The sequence below is a fragment of the Barbus barbus genome (genome assembly GCF_936440315.1).
Source record: "Barbus barbus genome assembly, chromosome: 42".
Classification (NCBI taxonomy): Eukaryota; Metazoa; Chordata; class Actinopteri; order Cypriniformes; family Cyprinidae; genus Barbus; species Barbus barbus.
Window position 1 is genome coordinate 8,483,429 of NC_136720.1, and position 17,234 is coordinate 8,500,662.

General features: G+C 37.5%; 1 protein-coding gene across 1 annotated transcript in view; it reads right to left on the minus strand.

Moving 5' to 3' along the window:
- The window catches only part of LOC306861823 (IQ motif and SEC7 domain-containing protein 3-like), a gene marked incomplete at its 3' end in the record, with an annotated part of 140,770 nt that overhangs the window by 38,901 nt on the left and 84,635 nt on the right, over positions 1-17,234 (minus strand). The window contains exon 5 of the mRNA XM_079404310.1: positions 9,918-10,079. Within this exon, the coding sequence (XP_079260436.1) occupies positions 9,918-10,079 (162 nt within the window). The remainder of the gene's footprint in view (positions 1-9,917; positions 10,080-17,234) is intronic.

A 17,234-nucleotide genomic window follows, 5' to 3' on the forward strand; every position in this document is an offset into this window, starting at 1 on the left:
AAAAGTATTAGCCAGAAAAACACCGGAAGATCTTTTCTAAAAGCCAGCTCACAATGATGGACGTGCTTTGTAAAGTAAGGACTACATTAAACTTTAATTTGAGCTTTTCCTGTGTGTCTGGTAGAACTGGTTGCTCATTTGTCAAACTGGTTACATTATCAACAGAAATTGAGAGAAGAATCTAGTGTTTCTGCACCAAACGCAGAACACTCCTTAAGCTCATTTTCAAAAAGACAAGCATACAGATTCTTACTTTCAGGACAAAAAGAAAAGCATAGTGGATTTTTGCCAATGTCCTCATTTGTTTTCTTCTTCTCAGCAAGCAGCTTCAGAACGGTACACAGAACGGCACAAAATGTACTCAGATACTGCACTGCAGACAAATTAATGTAAAGTGTGCACAGACATATTGCACAGAGATCATCCATTTCCATTTTCCAAACTGATGACCTATGTAGGGTCCTGGAGGTTATATCAGCATCTCAGGCCAAAAAAAGTAGAAAAACAACCTCGATGGATGGCTAGTGCATTGCAAGGCTAACAAACAAATTCATTCAAACCTCTAAGCAATTTTTTATACCTCCACTTCACCTATCCTGCATGTCCTTCAATACCTGAAATCAATATGTCTGATAGGGATACATTCAAAATGTGTACTATTAGGGGTACTCCAAGATCAAGGTTGGGAACATTGGTCTAATAGATCAGGAACAACCTCTCAAAAGGTCTTCATCAAATGAGAAACTGATTAACGGTCTTTATGGTGTTATGCTGCCTTTTCTTTGGTACAACAACAAAGTCTTGAGGAAAGAGAAAAGAAGTGGTGAGCATCTCCAAAAAGCAGGTTTGCACATTTTCTGAGCTCCCTGTGGCCGATTAAAAAAGACTCTGGAGCCATGCCTGTAGCATACACTTATTATGGAGACAGTACAATTGGAGCAACCTTGGGTTAAATGTCTTGCTCGAGGGTACTAAGGGAATACTCGTAGCTCATGGCCAGGTCCTTATGAGCTCAATCCTGAGCTTTAGTCACTGTGCCACACCAACTAATGTGAATTGAACAGCAAGAAACATCCCCTTCCAGCACTTTAAACCTTATGGTGATAGGGGAATGTTTCCCCCAGTAAACCTATTCAGGTTTCCCAGTAGCACATTACCTCCTGCGTGTTATTCTGTTGAAGATTACTGTACATCACAGCTTGTTCTTAAGGATGCATTATGGCCTGGGCTAATTGGATCAGTTTCTGAAGAGCTTCTGAATGCCAGGGGCCTCCAGCTGATAAGTAGTCGGGTCTTTGATAGTGAGGGGATATTTTATTTTGTAATTTCACTGACTTGATCAACTGACCTTAAATGCATGCAGCAATTCACAGAAAATCCATTTGTTTAACACCTTTGGTCGCTTTTGGCATTTAGCAAGTGAGGAGATTTGTGCATGGAAGACAAAGAAAAGCAGTAGGAAACAAGTCTGTTAAAATTTGCTGGCACATGTGCAAATAATTAACTTTGCCAATCTTGTCTGTCTGATGTTTTTAACTGCTACCAGTAGAAACCTATAGGTACCATTTCAGTTTTGAGTGTCAATAAGGATGTCAGAATGTGGCATGACTGAACACCCAGTCAACTCCCTCAATCGTTACTAAAATTTTAGATGTTTATCAAACCATTTGACGTGTTGACATCTTTGACAAAAGACCGTTGATGTTGCGCAGTCTGCCGTGGTTGCTAACCAAGATCTCAAGGGGGTCATTTTGTACAATCTGACAAGAACCAAAAATAAAATGTCTTTCTGCTTCTGCTAGTGCTTCTTTTTGGACATGTTATATGAAATCTGTCACCTTGTCAGGTGTATTTCTGCCAACTAAATTTTTTAGAAAGTATGCACGATTACAATGTTCGTATTACTATGGCTATTTGAAAGCTCACCTTTACTATCAACCTTACATCGCCTTTATGTTTCAACAGTTCTTTATTTTTTTATTTATTAAATATATTAAGTGCATATATGTCAGTGGGTGTGCAAACAAAGGATGCGAGTCAATAGTTCTTACTTATAAAAGGAGAGAAATCTTTCCACTCCATTCCTTCCATGGCTGTTGCAGTAGGCAGTCACATGCTAAGGCAAACTCATAATCAAGAGAATATTTATCTTTCTTTTTTACTTGAGTATTTTCTCAATCTCCAATATCTTAACAGAGTGAGAAAGTAAATGTTTGCAATGAACTAGCTTTCAAGTTGCTTTCATGTTGAAGCTTACAGTCTCTGCTTCCCCTCTGCAGCATTAATTCCAGTCTGTATCTCATGCAAAGTTTTTTGTATGGTTTCAGACGACTTGGTTAATGGCACATTAGTCGTATAGGTAACACTTTAGAATAGGGAACACTTATTCACTATTAACTACGACTTTTCCCTCAATAAATTCCTCATTTTCTGCTTATTAACAGTTAGAAGGTAGTTGTTAAGTTTAGGTATTGGGTAAGATTAGGGATGTAGAATAAGGTCATGTAGAATAAGGCAGTAATATGTGCTTAATTACTACTAATAAATGGCTAATATTCTAGTAATATGCACTTTGATGATTAATTGCACTATTTTTTTAGTATTATTTTTTATTTATTTTTGTCATTTCTTGAGCTTGACAGTCCCTCATCACCATTCAGTTTTCATAGTTGCACAATATTTTAAGTTACACCTTATTTTAAGGTGTCCTTGTTACAATAATACATTTATGTACCGAGTAATAATTATTAACTACATGTAACTACAGGGATAATCAAGATGACGCCGCTTTATTCGGACGCCGTCCAGGTCGCTCCGCTAAGATTGTGTTTTTATCTACTTTTTTACTTAGTTTTACTTTCTCTTTTTACACATCTCACGTCGGCACTGATCACCTATAACAAAGAAACACTTTTGGACATTGGAAACCGCTACACTAACCTGTTCCAGGACACTTTATCCAGGAATCCAGCATGGCCTCTGCAGATTCTTCGGAACGCAGAGATAAACAACAACCCCCCGAGGCGAAGGATCAAGAAACACAGCGGGAAACGCGCCGGGATTTGAGATAGACTCTGGAAAAGGGCTCACAGTCCTCCCCTTCCGAGCATTCTGCTCGCAAATGTCCAATCCTTGGAGAATAAGATGGACGATCTTAGAGCCAGGATTAGTTTCCAACGGGACATAAGGGACTGTAACATCCTTTGTTTGTCAGAAACGTGGCTTTCGTCCATGGTCCCGGACACTGCTGTTATGCCAAGTGATAACTTCTCTGTTTTTCGGACGGACAGAACAGCAGAGGCCGGTAAATCCAGGGGTGGAGGAGTGTGTTTCATGATTAACAAGAAATGGTCTGATCCCAGGAATATCTCCATTCTGTCGCGTTCCTGCTCGCCTCATCTGGAACATCTTTCCATTATTTGCCACCCATTTAATCTGCCGCGGGAGTTTTCATCGATCATAGTTACTGCTGTGTACATTCCACCACAGGCGGACACCGGCTTGGCTTCACGATGTGCTCAGCGGCTACATTAACAAACATCCTGACGCTGTCTTTATCATCGCAGGGGACTTTAACAAAGCTAACCTCAGACGGGTCATGCTGAACTTTCATCAACACGTATCCTGTCCAACCAGAGTACCAAATACACTAGATCATTGCTACACTCAGTTCAAGAATGCCTACAAAGCCCGCTCACTACCGGATTTTGGCAAATCGGACCATGCCGCCATTTTCCTCACACCGGAATACAAACAAAGGCTCGTTCAGGATCCTCCGGTGCAGAGAGTAGTGCATGCTGCAGGCGGCTGTTCATGACGTCGACTGGGACATGTTCCGGGCGAGTTCTTCTGACGTCAGCGAGTTCACGGATGTAGCATTGAGCTTTGTAAACATGCTAACCAAGCAAGCTACTGAAACAATAACGATAAGGACATTCTCCAACCAGAAACCGTGGGTGGACAGAACAATCCGTGCTGCGGTTAACACATGCACTGCCGCTTACAATGAGGCTCTTCTGACCGGGAATATGAGCAAGTACAAAGCATCGTGCTATGCTCTCCGATGCGCAGTAAGAGCCGCTAAACACAGATACAGAGAATTGAGTCTCATTTCCAGCTCAATGACTCTCGACGGATGTGGCAGGGACTGAGGACCATCTGTGCCTTCGGAAACAAATCCTCCGCGGAGGTGAGAGCAGATCCGTTCCTGGCCGACGAGTTAAACATCTTCTTCGGCCGCTTCGATGGCAACGGCGGCGGCGCGTCTCTGCCGTCCAGCGCGTCAGGAAGCAGCAGGCAGAGTAGCGATGATCCTGTAATCACCGTGTCGGAGGATGAGGTTCGGAGGGCACTAAAGAAAGTGAACGTCAGGAAAGCAGCCGGACCTGATGGGATAACCGGCCGTGTTCTGAGGTCCTGCGCTGATCAGCTCGCTGGTTTGTTCACGTTTATCTTTAATGAGTCCCTTGCTACCTCCGTGGTCCCCACCTCATTTAAAAAATCCGTAATAATCCCTGTGCCAAAGAACAATAAACCCTCTTGCCTGAATGACTATCGCCCAGTTGCCCTCACATCTATAGTCATGAAGGTTTTTGAGAGACTTGTAAAGAGCCACATTTGCTCCTCCATACCTGTTACTTTGGACCCTCTTCAGTTTGCCTATCGCCCAAACAGATCTACGGACGATGCCATCTCTCACGTCCTCCACTCTTCCCTCACACACTTGGACAGCAACAATGGGAATTATGTAAGGCTGCTATTCATTGACTATAGCTCAGCTTTCAACGCTATAGTCCCCATCAAGCTGGCTACTAAACTCACAGACCTCGGCCGAAACTCCTCACTCTGTGACTGGATTCAAGACTTCCTCACCGGCAGACCTCAAGTGGTGAAAGTTGGCCAGTTCACCTCAAATTCCATCACCCTGAACATGGGCTGTGTCCTGAGTACCCCGCTCTACTCTCTCTACACGCATGACTGCGTGTCCTTTCACAGCTCCACATCTATTATCAAATTCGCTGATGATACTGTGGTTCTGGGCCTCATCTCCAACAACGATGAGACCGCATACTTGAATGAGGTAGAGAGACTCACATCATGGTGCCAGGACAACTGTCTCTCTCTGAATGTGAGCAAAACTAAAGAGCTGATCATGGACTTTAGGAAGTAGCTGCCTATTACAGCTACATAATTACACACTGTAATTACAGGCTGTTCCATAACTTAGTTACATGGTAAGTACATTTGTTTTCATGTAAGTACAACGGCTTATACTAAGTACTTAATTAGGTAATTACTCTGTATTATGACACCTTAAAATAAAGTGTTACCCAAATTTAATGTGCATGAGCTACCTGGGCATACAAAGCACGAGCAATTACAGATATTGAGCGGTGCGTGTACTATTCTGGTGACAAAATTTGTCTCATGTGCACTGCATGTGGACCCTTGCATATGCATGAAAAACTATTTATACTTACTGTAGTAACAGAATGGGTTTCCATGCCTTGCTTTGCATCACTTTGTTAAGGAGCTACGGCATCTAACTTTGCGTGGGCAATATTGCCTCTCTCACCCCGGAGAGAGGTTCATGCAAGCTTGTAATGTTTACTCTGTTATAATTTTGGGATACTGAGAATAAATGCTCTGCTTGTCCAAATAAGATCCAAGCCACTGAAGAACAAAGCTTGTCTTCTGGAAAACAGTTGAAGCTGATAGACAGGTTGCCTTCTGAGTCAGGAGATCCAAAGAAGGAATCTAGATTGATGGTTTATTTGATGATTTTTTTAAACATTAAGTCTTTGTTCTTTCTTTCCCATTTATGTGTGTACCAAAGCTAATTTTATAGCAATGGCATTTGTTTTTATATGCAAAGGCTTGACTTGACTTGAGGGAAATGAAAATATTAGTGTCCATTTATTATATCTGCATGAAATATTCATAACATCCTGTCTTTGGCTACAGCAGAGAGTCTTTAATTTGTTGTGTTGCATGTTATAGCTTACGTGTTAAAGCATCAGAAGTGAAGTCTGTACCTAAAATGAGCTGTACAGTTTATTTTTATGCCTAAATGTTTGGTTTAAAATTGCTTATTAATGATACTAATGATTTTCAGCCAAGGGCAATGTTTTATTCGTTTTCTTCGTAGTATTGTTGTTAATATTCCCAAATCACCAATTTTCAATTAAATGTAAAACTCTCTGGTGAATGAAATTAGTAAATACCACATGCTTTCTTTTGTTTTACAGTTAGTAAGCAGCATAAGTTTGATTTTGGACTTTATTAACTCCAGAAAAGTGTTTGTTGTGCATGAAAGTGATGAAAAACTGGAGAATAATGATTTGAAGTTATAATTAGCCTAAACCTAGTAAAATTTTGCCTATTGCGGCTTCCTGGAGCTGATAAATGCAATGTCAGATGAAACAAAAAGAAAGACTGTTGGGGAATTAGAGAGATTTTCCCCTAACTTGAAGAAGTTTGTTGAATTTGTATTGAACGCACGTAAGGAAAACAGCACAAAAGTGCTTTTTTAAGCAGAAATATAGGTTAAAGAAATATATAATAGCAATTAGACAAGAAGCAAAAACTGTCAAGGTAAATTGCTTGCCTAGAAGAGGTCATTTAAAAGTGCCAAGTTAAATTTGGCTTTTTTTCTGCTCTGCTGTTTTCTCACACAACTGTATTTTTTTAAACATCCTGTTTGTAAGGTATCAGAGCGAATCAGACAATTTAAGATTCGACCAAGAACATGGTTGAAACACGAGAAGCCGAATATCACAAAGAAGCCCATCAGATCCTAGCGCCAGCCAGACTGAAGCAAGCCTAACCAAACAACTCTTTCACAGAACAGCTTGCAACATTAACGCAAAAGAGCACTTATTAATAGTCCCAACTAATGAAGGAGATTGTCAAATTCGGGGCAAGTAACCAAGATTGATAGTCTAAGAGATGCTCAGCATGACCATCACATGTAAATCCATGATATAATTCACGTGGTACAGACTTCGTTGGGTGGTTCCCCCACCCAGGACAAAGACCAGGTTCCTTCTTGACCTTTCACCTTTGTTCATCACAGAATGGCACAGAGAATGTCTTTTACATGTATATATGCACCAAAATGATGCTAAAAGGACTTATGAGCAACTAAGCATTTCTATGCATAACTCCATGTGACCATGTGACTGATAAGATAATATGTTGATTTATGTATTGGGATGAGAAAAATAGTAACACCCCGAGCTAAGACAATGTCTAATTGGTCAAGATGCCATTTGGGATGTGTCCAACAGCCCAGTTTATAAACTAGGACGCCAACTTATGCTTTTAGTCATCGCTTCAAGCCATGCTTTTTTTCTTGCCTTTTTGCCACCGCATTTTGACGCTGCTTTTTAGCGCTCTTTAAGTGTTTTCTGGCTTACACACCAGCTGCTCCTCTAAAACAATGAGGAGTAACGTGATCTAGTCTCGTCACTCTTCTTGCTGACATCTACTTTAATTTTCTTTTATTTTCCATTGAGTTTCGTGTTCTGAGTTAAGTTTTGCCACAAAGCTGTGTCTCCGAGTCCAACTCCGACTGCGCTCACATCAAAACTTCGACCAGCCCACAACTCCACATCTTCAGCCAACACCCAAGACTTCACTTCGAACGACTACTGAACTTCCAGCCAATCAGCAACCTTGGGAAACCCCTTTCTGCAACGATGACAACAAAGGGAATAACGCAAGTACCTCCATATTCTAGCTGAACGGGTGCATTTATTATAAAGCTTAATAGCTTCATTGAGAAATTCAATGCGAGGGTTAGTTAAATGATTGATGATTGTTCAGGTCTACGCAATTGCATGTATTTCCTTAAAACTTGGGATTTCATATTTTCACTCTTCTATACTCATTCAAGTAGCACAAAACACAAGGAGTATCTTGTGTTTTGTGCTTACAAGTTAATGTCTTAAACTGCTGATCTTTTGCCATCTGGCCGGCGCTACAGAGCCCCAAATACCAGGACAGCCAGGCACAAGAACAGTTTCCTATCCCAGGCAATCTACCTTATGAACAGTTAAATGTTCCCCACATTATGCAATAAAAATGTGCAATAACCTTATATTTATTTGTTACCACCTCCATCCTAGTACGTCCCTGCATCTCATTATATTCTATTCCATTCTATCATCTATAGCACAACTGTACATACAATTTATTTATTTTTCAATTTATTTTTCAATTTTTGTCTATTTATATTTACATGTGTACTTTTTATTGTCATCTTATTTTTATTTTTATTTGTTGTTGTTGTCTCTGGAAGTGTACTGGTGTACTGGAAGTTTATGACACTAACACAAATTCCTTGTATGTGTAAGCATACTTGGCAATAAAGCTCTTTCTGATTCTGATTCTAATTCTGATTCTTGTTACTGTGCTAATCAATGGTGTTTCCACTATATTTTGGATTTTATTATCCATTGTAGAGTTGATGTTATACGGCTCGTTCAATGAATCGCTGGCTGACTAAGTGATCAGCCATAAAACAATGATTCTGTTCAAATTCCCTATAAATATCATAATGAATTCTCTTTGAGCTAAATTGACCTGTTTCCCTTACATGTTTTACTATGTTTATGTCTTGGAGTCCTTATATGCAAATAGGAATTGATAGAACATATTACATTTAAGGGAATTAATTAAAAATAAGGTACAGTAAATAGGTCTGTGGTGGGAGAGTATGCCTATTCAGCTATTGAAACATCAGTTATACCAAATGTATGTGTCTTTTTTCTCTCTCTATGATCACAACTGTATCATGGCACATATAACTTTAAAACTCTTTTCTTCTACTGACATTTTAATACTAAGCCTACACACACCTTGACCTTTCCAAAAAGAATCAAGCTTTTGTGGAGATGTTGGGCAGAACAGGGAAAAAAAAAAATTACAAGCACTAGGGATTGATGGATTACCACAGCATTATAAAGCTTTCTGGGGAGTATTTGAAAGACCTTTCCAGGCTTCTACGGGAAAATAATAAAGCTCCCAAATGCTCCAAAAATCTGTCAGGGAGGAGTTATTTCTTTAATTTCAAAGATTGAAGACCTTTTCACACTTTTGGTGCATCCAATAATGTAGCATTCTTGACTTCTTGTATTAAATGGAATATTATGATCTAGGCTTTATCATTTTAGGTCATGTAATAGTCTATATTATTTTAGTATTATTTATATATAAATAGTACTTATTAAAATAAATAAAAAAATAGAATAAGCTTGTATTTTTTATACTTTTAATTTTTATTTTAGTTTAAGTTTTAGTCATTTTGTTACGTGCTTTCGTTATTCATTCATGCACTCTTTCATTCATTCATTTTGTCTCTGAAGGGCCCTTAAAGTACACATAGGGCCCAACATAAGTGTGGATGCATTTACACATTTAGCCTAAATAAAATAATTTACTCACCCTGAAGCTGTTCCAAACCTGTATGAGTTTCTTTCTTCTGTTGAACATAAAGGAAGATATCTTGAAGAATGTGGGTAGATGTTGGTGAGTAAAAGAGCACAGAATTCTCATTTTTAGGTGAACTGTCCCTTTAAGTCTAGAAGATGCATCACTTCAAAAACCTCATATGTACTGCACTGTATACACACACACACACACACACACACTGACTCTTCTAAGAGGTCTCAAGAGTGTATCATTTCCAAGTGCAAAGCTCTGCAGTTAGACTGCGGGAGCTCAGCAGCCAAGGGAGATGTCATTAAAAGATGCCGTGATTCTCCAAATCCACAGAGAAAAAACAAAAATGCTTCCATTTAAAAGTGTAAATATTCTCTCTTTTATGATATTGTTCTCTATTTCGCACACAGTTATAGATTCTCATTGCTCTTTTTTTAAGCTATGGATACTAAGAGGCATTTTCATATACTCACTCTAACACATCTCTGTTAAACGGCTTCTTGCTGTTGCCAAGAAACTCGCCGATCATCTGTCGGCTCAGCCCCTTCCTCTGGAGTAGGAAGTGTGCTACACCTATAGGCGTATCCGGAATGAACCCACGAGAGATGAGAAACTGGAGGCCCTTGTCTGGATTTCTGTTTGATGCACAGAGAAATAGATAAATAGAGAGAGAAAAACTATTAGCACTGTTAAAACTTTTACCCAAGTACATAACTACAGTATTGTATAGACATTAACTTACAATATTAATATTATAATATTACAACAGCATTTGTATGGTAATTGCATTGGATTGTACCAGAAAAAGTAAACATCTAGCAGATTTTTGCGATTCTGTTTGGTGGCAAAGTAAAAAAAAAAAAAAAAAAAAATACTAGTCAAATGAATTGCATAAATAGCACATCAACAGCAATTTTTATGTCAAAGACACCATCATTTGATTTTAAAAAAGAAAGATTATAAGCGGACTGGTTTAGTCACTGCACAAAGCTATTGTATGACTTCACAAGATGGGGAAAATAGTGCATTACTTATAATTTTATCATGCTCTGGTGTTTTTGTTTTTAAATAAAGATGAAGATTTTTTTTTTCATAATTTATGTATTTATATCTTATCATTGAACTATATAAAAAAAACGTTTTGTTGTTATTATTGGATATAAAGATGTAAAATATATACATATTTACACTGAAATTTTTTTTTTATGTGTCTCTTGTTAAAGGAGTTTCAATCTCTACAGTCCCTCAGACACTTTCTCATTCCACAGAAGCCAAGTGGACATTAATAACCGCTATTTTTCTATTCAGTGGCTTATCAATAACCAGAATGTCAACGCTTCCCTGTCTTCAGACAATAAAAGAGGCAACGGGGGACAGAAAGAAGCTTCTCAGCAGTACTATAGAGTTGCTTTATTCCTTCAGTCAGCATCTCATCGCTAAGTCTTTGCCCTGGGAGAAAAAAGTACATGGATTTATAGAGGGTCCACTAAACTTTCATTCATCCACATGCTGAGAGAACCGTGTTTTTCTGGTTTGCCTGACTGCATTCTACAATCTTCCCTATCCATTACAATGATTTACTCCTCATAATAAATGTACAACCCCTGCTGACACTGTCTAGCTTTACTGAGGGGAACATAATGTAGTTTATGAACAGCCTGTTTGTCAGTTATGATAAAAGGCCTGTCACAATGTTTTATTTTAAAGGAATTGAAATTATATGCAATAGTGTAATATTTGTTTCTGAACAGGTTGTGTTGTTTTTATTTTGTCTATTTATCGTGATGGAAAAACAGTAACGATAGGCTCATTCTTAAACAACTCAAATGGCCATAAAACATAAACTGTTTTTTTTTTTTTTAAATGGTTGTTCTAGCAGAAAACTATTATACAAATGCTGCTAATTGGTTAAATGTCACTTTAATTTGCAATTTCATTGACTTGATTAACTTGAGCTCTGTTATATGGTTCCATTAATATTAACATTCATTGCTGTTTCACTTCTGGCTATTAGCAGGTGAGAAAACTTTTTTCATGGGTGGCAGAAGTAGTGCTGAGTTAGGACGAAATTAATTTTCAGTAAGCACAGCAAATCTTAAAACTGCGGCAAATGAGTGATAGAATAATGAAGAGCACATCTGAGAGGGTTGTGTGGAGGTTGATGTTACCTGTGTCACCCATGGCAGGATCCCCCACTGCTTTTAACAGCATATCTATATTATATCTAACATTATTACACGGCGTTATGGAATAGTTGATTCTGTTCGGTCAGTTGCGACATTCTGAGGTGTGTTATTCCCTGATAACAACTGCTGTCAATAACAAATATTCTGCTCATCCGGGTATTGCAGACTTACTCTCTTTTGTTTCATGCAAACTCGACTGCTGCCATCTTGTGTCTCTGTTATAGCTATAAATTGACTTCAGTATTAATAATACTGTAATATTGTTGCTGATTTCATCTTTCTTGATATGCAGGACGATTGTTTTCTACACTGCAATAGATTATAAGGTAATAAATGGGTAAGATTTTTAAAACAGTCAATATCTCTTGTCCTCATAATTATTTGCAGTGCTCTCCAAAGTAATGGAACAGTAAGGCCAATTCCTTTATTTTTACTGTAGACTGAAAACATTTGGGTTTGACATCAAAAGATGAATATGAGATGAGAGATATACATTTCAGCTTTTATTTACAGGTATTTTCATCTGGATCTGATTCACAATTTAGAAGATAGCACCTTTTGTTTGAACCCACCCATTTTTGCATGTTACCAAAAGTATTGGAACAGATAGAATTAACATAGATTAAAGTGAAAAAGACTTAATATTTAGTTGGAAATCATTTGCTTTCAATAACTGCATCAAGCCTGTGACCCATTGACATCACCAAACTTTTGCATTCTTCTTTTGTGATGCTTTTCCAGGCTTTCACCGCAGCCTCTTTCAGTTTTGGAGGGTTACTCCCTTCAGTCTCTTTAGCAGGTAAAATGCATTCTCTACAGGGTTTAAGTATGGAGATTGACTTGGCCCATCAGGCTCCTAAACTCTAACTCTGTGTCATAATATCACTTGACTCCATGTAATATCACCATATCAACAAGTTATTCATTCATAATTTTTTCTCCATGTAAATATCATATATCAATAAGCTATTCATAATTTTTCTCTACCTCATATTGCTGCTATTCAAATACCCTGTACAACTTTTTGCACATTCCTCTCATTACTATTTGTCAACAACATACTGACCTGCACATTTATATTTATATTTTTTATCCTATCTTATCTTATTTTATCTTATCTTTTATTTTATGTTTGTACTTCTTCTTAATATTTGTATACTTTATAATTGCACTGTCCTTGGAGCGGACCTGACCTACATTTCACTGCTGGTTATACTCTGTATAATTGTGTATGTGACAAATAAAACTCTTGAATCTTGAATCTTGAATCTTGAATCTAAAACCTTCCACTTCTTGCCCGATGAACTCCTTTGTTGTTTTGGCACAAGGTTTTGGGTCATTATCTTGCTGCATGATGAAGGATCTCCCAATCAGTTTGGTTGCATCTTTCTGTAAATTGTCAGACAAAATATTTCTGTAGACTTGAGTTAATTTTGCTGCTGCCATCATGTGTTACATCATTAATGAAGATTAATGAGCCTGTCCCAGAAGAAGCGATGAAAGCTGAAGCCATTTCATTACTTGTGTAATGTGTACTATAATGTACACCTGTGTACACTGTGTTTCAGATGAGCTTGTATGTTTGGGATCATGAGTAGATCCTTTCTTTCTCCAAACTTTAGCCTTTCCATCACGTTGGTCCATAAAATCAGTCCATAAAACCTTGTCCCAGAATATTTGAGGCTCATCTCCTATTCTTCTTGCTAATGAGTGGTTTGCATCTTCTGGTGTAGCCGCTGTACTTTTGTTCATGAAGTCTTCTGCAAACAGTAGATTGTGATACCTTCACTCCTGCCCACTGGAGTTTGTTGCTGATGTCACTAACAGTTGTTTTAGGTTCTCTTTCTTTACAGCTGTCACAATGTTTCTGTCATCAACTGCAGATGTTGTCCTTGATCTACCCGTTTGAGGTGTTACTTAGTACACCAGTGGTTTCTTTCTTCCTCAGGAGATTCCAAATGGTTGTAGTTGCTATTGCCAGTGTTTGTGCAATGGTTTGATTTTTCATCTTTTCTCAGCTTCACATTTGCTCGTTTTTCACCCATAGACACCTCTCTGGTTTTCATGTTGGTTACACGTCTAACTAACCATAAATGCAGTCTGTACGGATCTGAATATAATTCAGTTTTGTGTATTTAGGATACATAAACTAAAAAGGAATCTAAAATGTGTGAACAGTATGTTTTAAGGGATTGTATTTTCTAAAAGTACACAGGGCCAAAAGTGCTTCCAGTTGAAGAAATACCTATCTTCACAACCAGATAGACAGAAAGAGCTCTTGCGACATGTAGCTACATAAAGTTCACCTGACACTCAACTAACATCTATGCTCTGATTCTATTCTGGTATTGTAAGAAAAAAGGGGGGCAACTGCAGGGATAAGCCCTGCATAAACATGACACTTAAGAGCACAGCTTTTTGAAGGCACCTTACGATCATGGCCAGTCTCCTATACTTACACATAAACAGAATCTAACATCTATGTTTAAACCCACACACAATATCATTGCTTTCTTTTCTCCTCTCACCTGCTGTTTTTCTCTCTTTTGGGGAAAATAAACATTCCCATTCTGTTCACGAGGCAGGTGAAAACTCAGTTTAGAGCGTTATACTCACTCCGCTTACCAACCGTCCTTCGTTCACACATATATGTCCTTTACATGCTCTTTCCAACATATACACGCTCATAGAGCCCCCAAAATCCTTCTTCTTTCTTAATTATCTGTTTAGTGAAAGCACATTCCAGTCCCAAAATCTCTCTTTTAATCCAAACTCAGATTTCAGCATCTCATGTCACACACACACACACACCTGCTTTAGATTCAGTCTGAGCTGTCACAGGTATTAGGCTACCCTGCAGAAAATGAACTGCTGGAACTAATGACAACCCCTCTCTCTTTTCACTCACTCTCTTGGAGCAAAACCTCCATTTGATTAAAAATTGACTTATCTGTCGGGGTGTTTGAGGCGATGAAGTCTGGGTAAGGGAGAGACTGGTTTATTTATATGTTGCTTTCTTTGATAATATTAAAAGTAGGGCTGTCGATTAATTAGCAGATTTAATCAAATTAATTGAATCAATTGCAAGTTTAATCAAATGAATCACAGATATCTGCATTTGATGAGAATAGCCCCCAAATGAAGATAATTCAAAGAAAATCCAGCCAGATCTCACGGCAATTTGTATATATTTTACGAGGTGGCTAATTGAATTGCTATATGTTAATGTTTTAAAGCTTCTGAGTATGATACAATGACACATTTAGCTGTTTATGCAGCTGCATGCAGCTGTAGTGTTTTGATTGTGAACGAATCAGTTAATTATTAATTTTAATAAACTGTGTTTTGTTTGTGAACGACTCTCTCTATATTCTCTCAAACTGGTTAAGTGAATGATGACTCACTTGTTGTCAACTACTGGCCTAAGATAGAACCTCTAGAAAGGGTCAGTGTTACATATATATGTGACCCTGGACCATGAAACCAGTCATAAGGGTTTTCATCTAGAGATCTGTGAGAGACATCATCTGAAAGCTGAATAAGTAAACTTTCCATTGAGGTATGGTTTGTTAGCTTAGGGCATCTGAGGGTGCAAAAAAAGCTAAATATTGAGAAAATCCCCTTTAAAGTAGTCCAAATGAAGTTCTAAGCAATGCATATTACTAATCAAAAATTAAGTTTTGATTTATTTATGATAGCAAATTTACAAAATATCTTCATGGAACATGATCTTTACCTAATATCCAAATGATTTTTGGCAGAAAAGAAAACTCGATAATTTTGACCCATGTATTGTTGGCTATTGCTACAAATATACCTGTGCTACCTGACTGGTTTTGTGGTCCAGGGTCACATATATAGAATAAAAAGAATAATACAATTTGTTATATGTACTCTCTAGATGCAATGTTAAATCTGACTCTTCAATTAATTAAACATACTTCTGATTTAAGCCTCAACCAAGCTTTTTGTTTGATTTCCAAATAACTGATAATAAGCACTGGTCCACAACAAACTCTTTCACAAATTAAGTTTGTCAGTCTTTCTGAGGCACCTCATTTTTAAGAAAAGCGAAAGAATTTACTGCAGGAGTGCTTATACAATATAAATATATCTAATGATGCCAAATGAGATGTATATGAATTTATGTAAACTAAATGAACACTTTATTTCACACAATATTAATTTAAACTTAAAAAAAAAAAAAAAACTGAAACCATAAAACAGTGACAAAACTGTTCCAAAGGAGAAAGAAAGTCATATGGATTTTGAACAACATGAGGATGATTTAACAATGACAGTGTTTTCAATTTTGGGTGAACTAATCCTTGAATGACAGATGAAGCTGAGTCATTTCAGAGATTTAACCATATGTTCAAAATTCTCACTGTACTTTCCTTTATTTAAAGGAAATCTGATGTGCGGGTGGAAAATAAACAGCCTCTCACTCAGCTTGGCAGCCGGTATCGCCCTCCCAGCTGATTCATAATCAAGAGCACACATACATCCACTCAACCCTATAAAACAGATGAATCCCTTCTGTTGTATTCTACGGTGAGTATTGTCGCCATCAACACAGGGCAAAGAAGGTTTCACTTGGTGAAGGTGGAAAATAAATGAGTAGATTATGCACCTTCCCTTTCACAAGATGGATAAAGAGCTGCTGTGCATAAATGCAAGCCTATTTGTCAGTTATATAAGTTACCACATCAGGAGCATGCTGGAAATGTGATTTTGAAGGTTTTTTATTTTTTTATTTTTTTTTGTTACCGGTCGCTCATGACAGGGATTCTTGCATCTTCTACATTTAATTGTCTCTGCTGTCACACACTCACGATTACTTTCAGTACAAAAAGCATTCATTAAGAGGTAGGAACAATGCATTTCACCTTGGACCCTGTAACAGCAATAAAAGGAAAAATAAACTGATGCTAGTGCATGGAGATCTTGGATAGTTTAATATACTACAAAAAAAAACACCGCGTCATCTGAATAAGCTTTTAACTTTTTAAAGCCACATTGCCCCAATGACTTTTTTATAGCTGATTAAGAACTTTTAATTAGGCCCTCTATCTTCAGAATATTTCTCTCACTTTAAAGGAACTACAAATGGCACTGAAGTGCCATTACATAGGGTAGTAAATATAGAAGTAAGGGTAAAAGTAATCTATTTCTTCAATTATTGGAGTGGGATCTTTAATTTTCTTTTAAAAGAGACTGTACTATAGGAAGCAAGAAAAAGGATCTACTTTTTATGAAGTGTATTTAACCACTCCGTACTAACATTTAAATAATTTGATACATTGTGCTTATTGTGTACGTTTATGTTTTTACATTGTGATTTTACAGTTTAATTACATCTGTAAATACATTTCTGTAATAGCATCTAATTACCGTACAGCATGAACACTAGGGGTGCAACGGATCAAAAAACGCACGGTTCGGATCGTTTCTCGGATCAGCAAAAAAAAAAAAAAAAGACAAGACAAATAAACATAAGTTTTGTCTTTTTATTTATTAACACTTTTATATTATTAAATTAAAATATAAAATCAACTTAAAGTGCACAAGGCATAATGTCTTCTTTTTAACATAATTAATGAA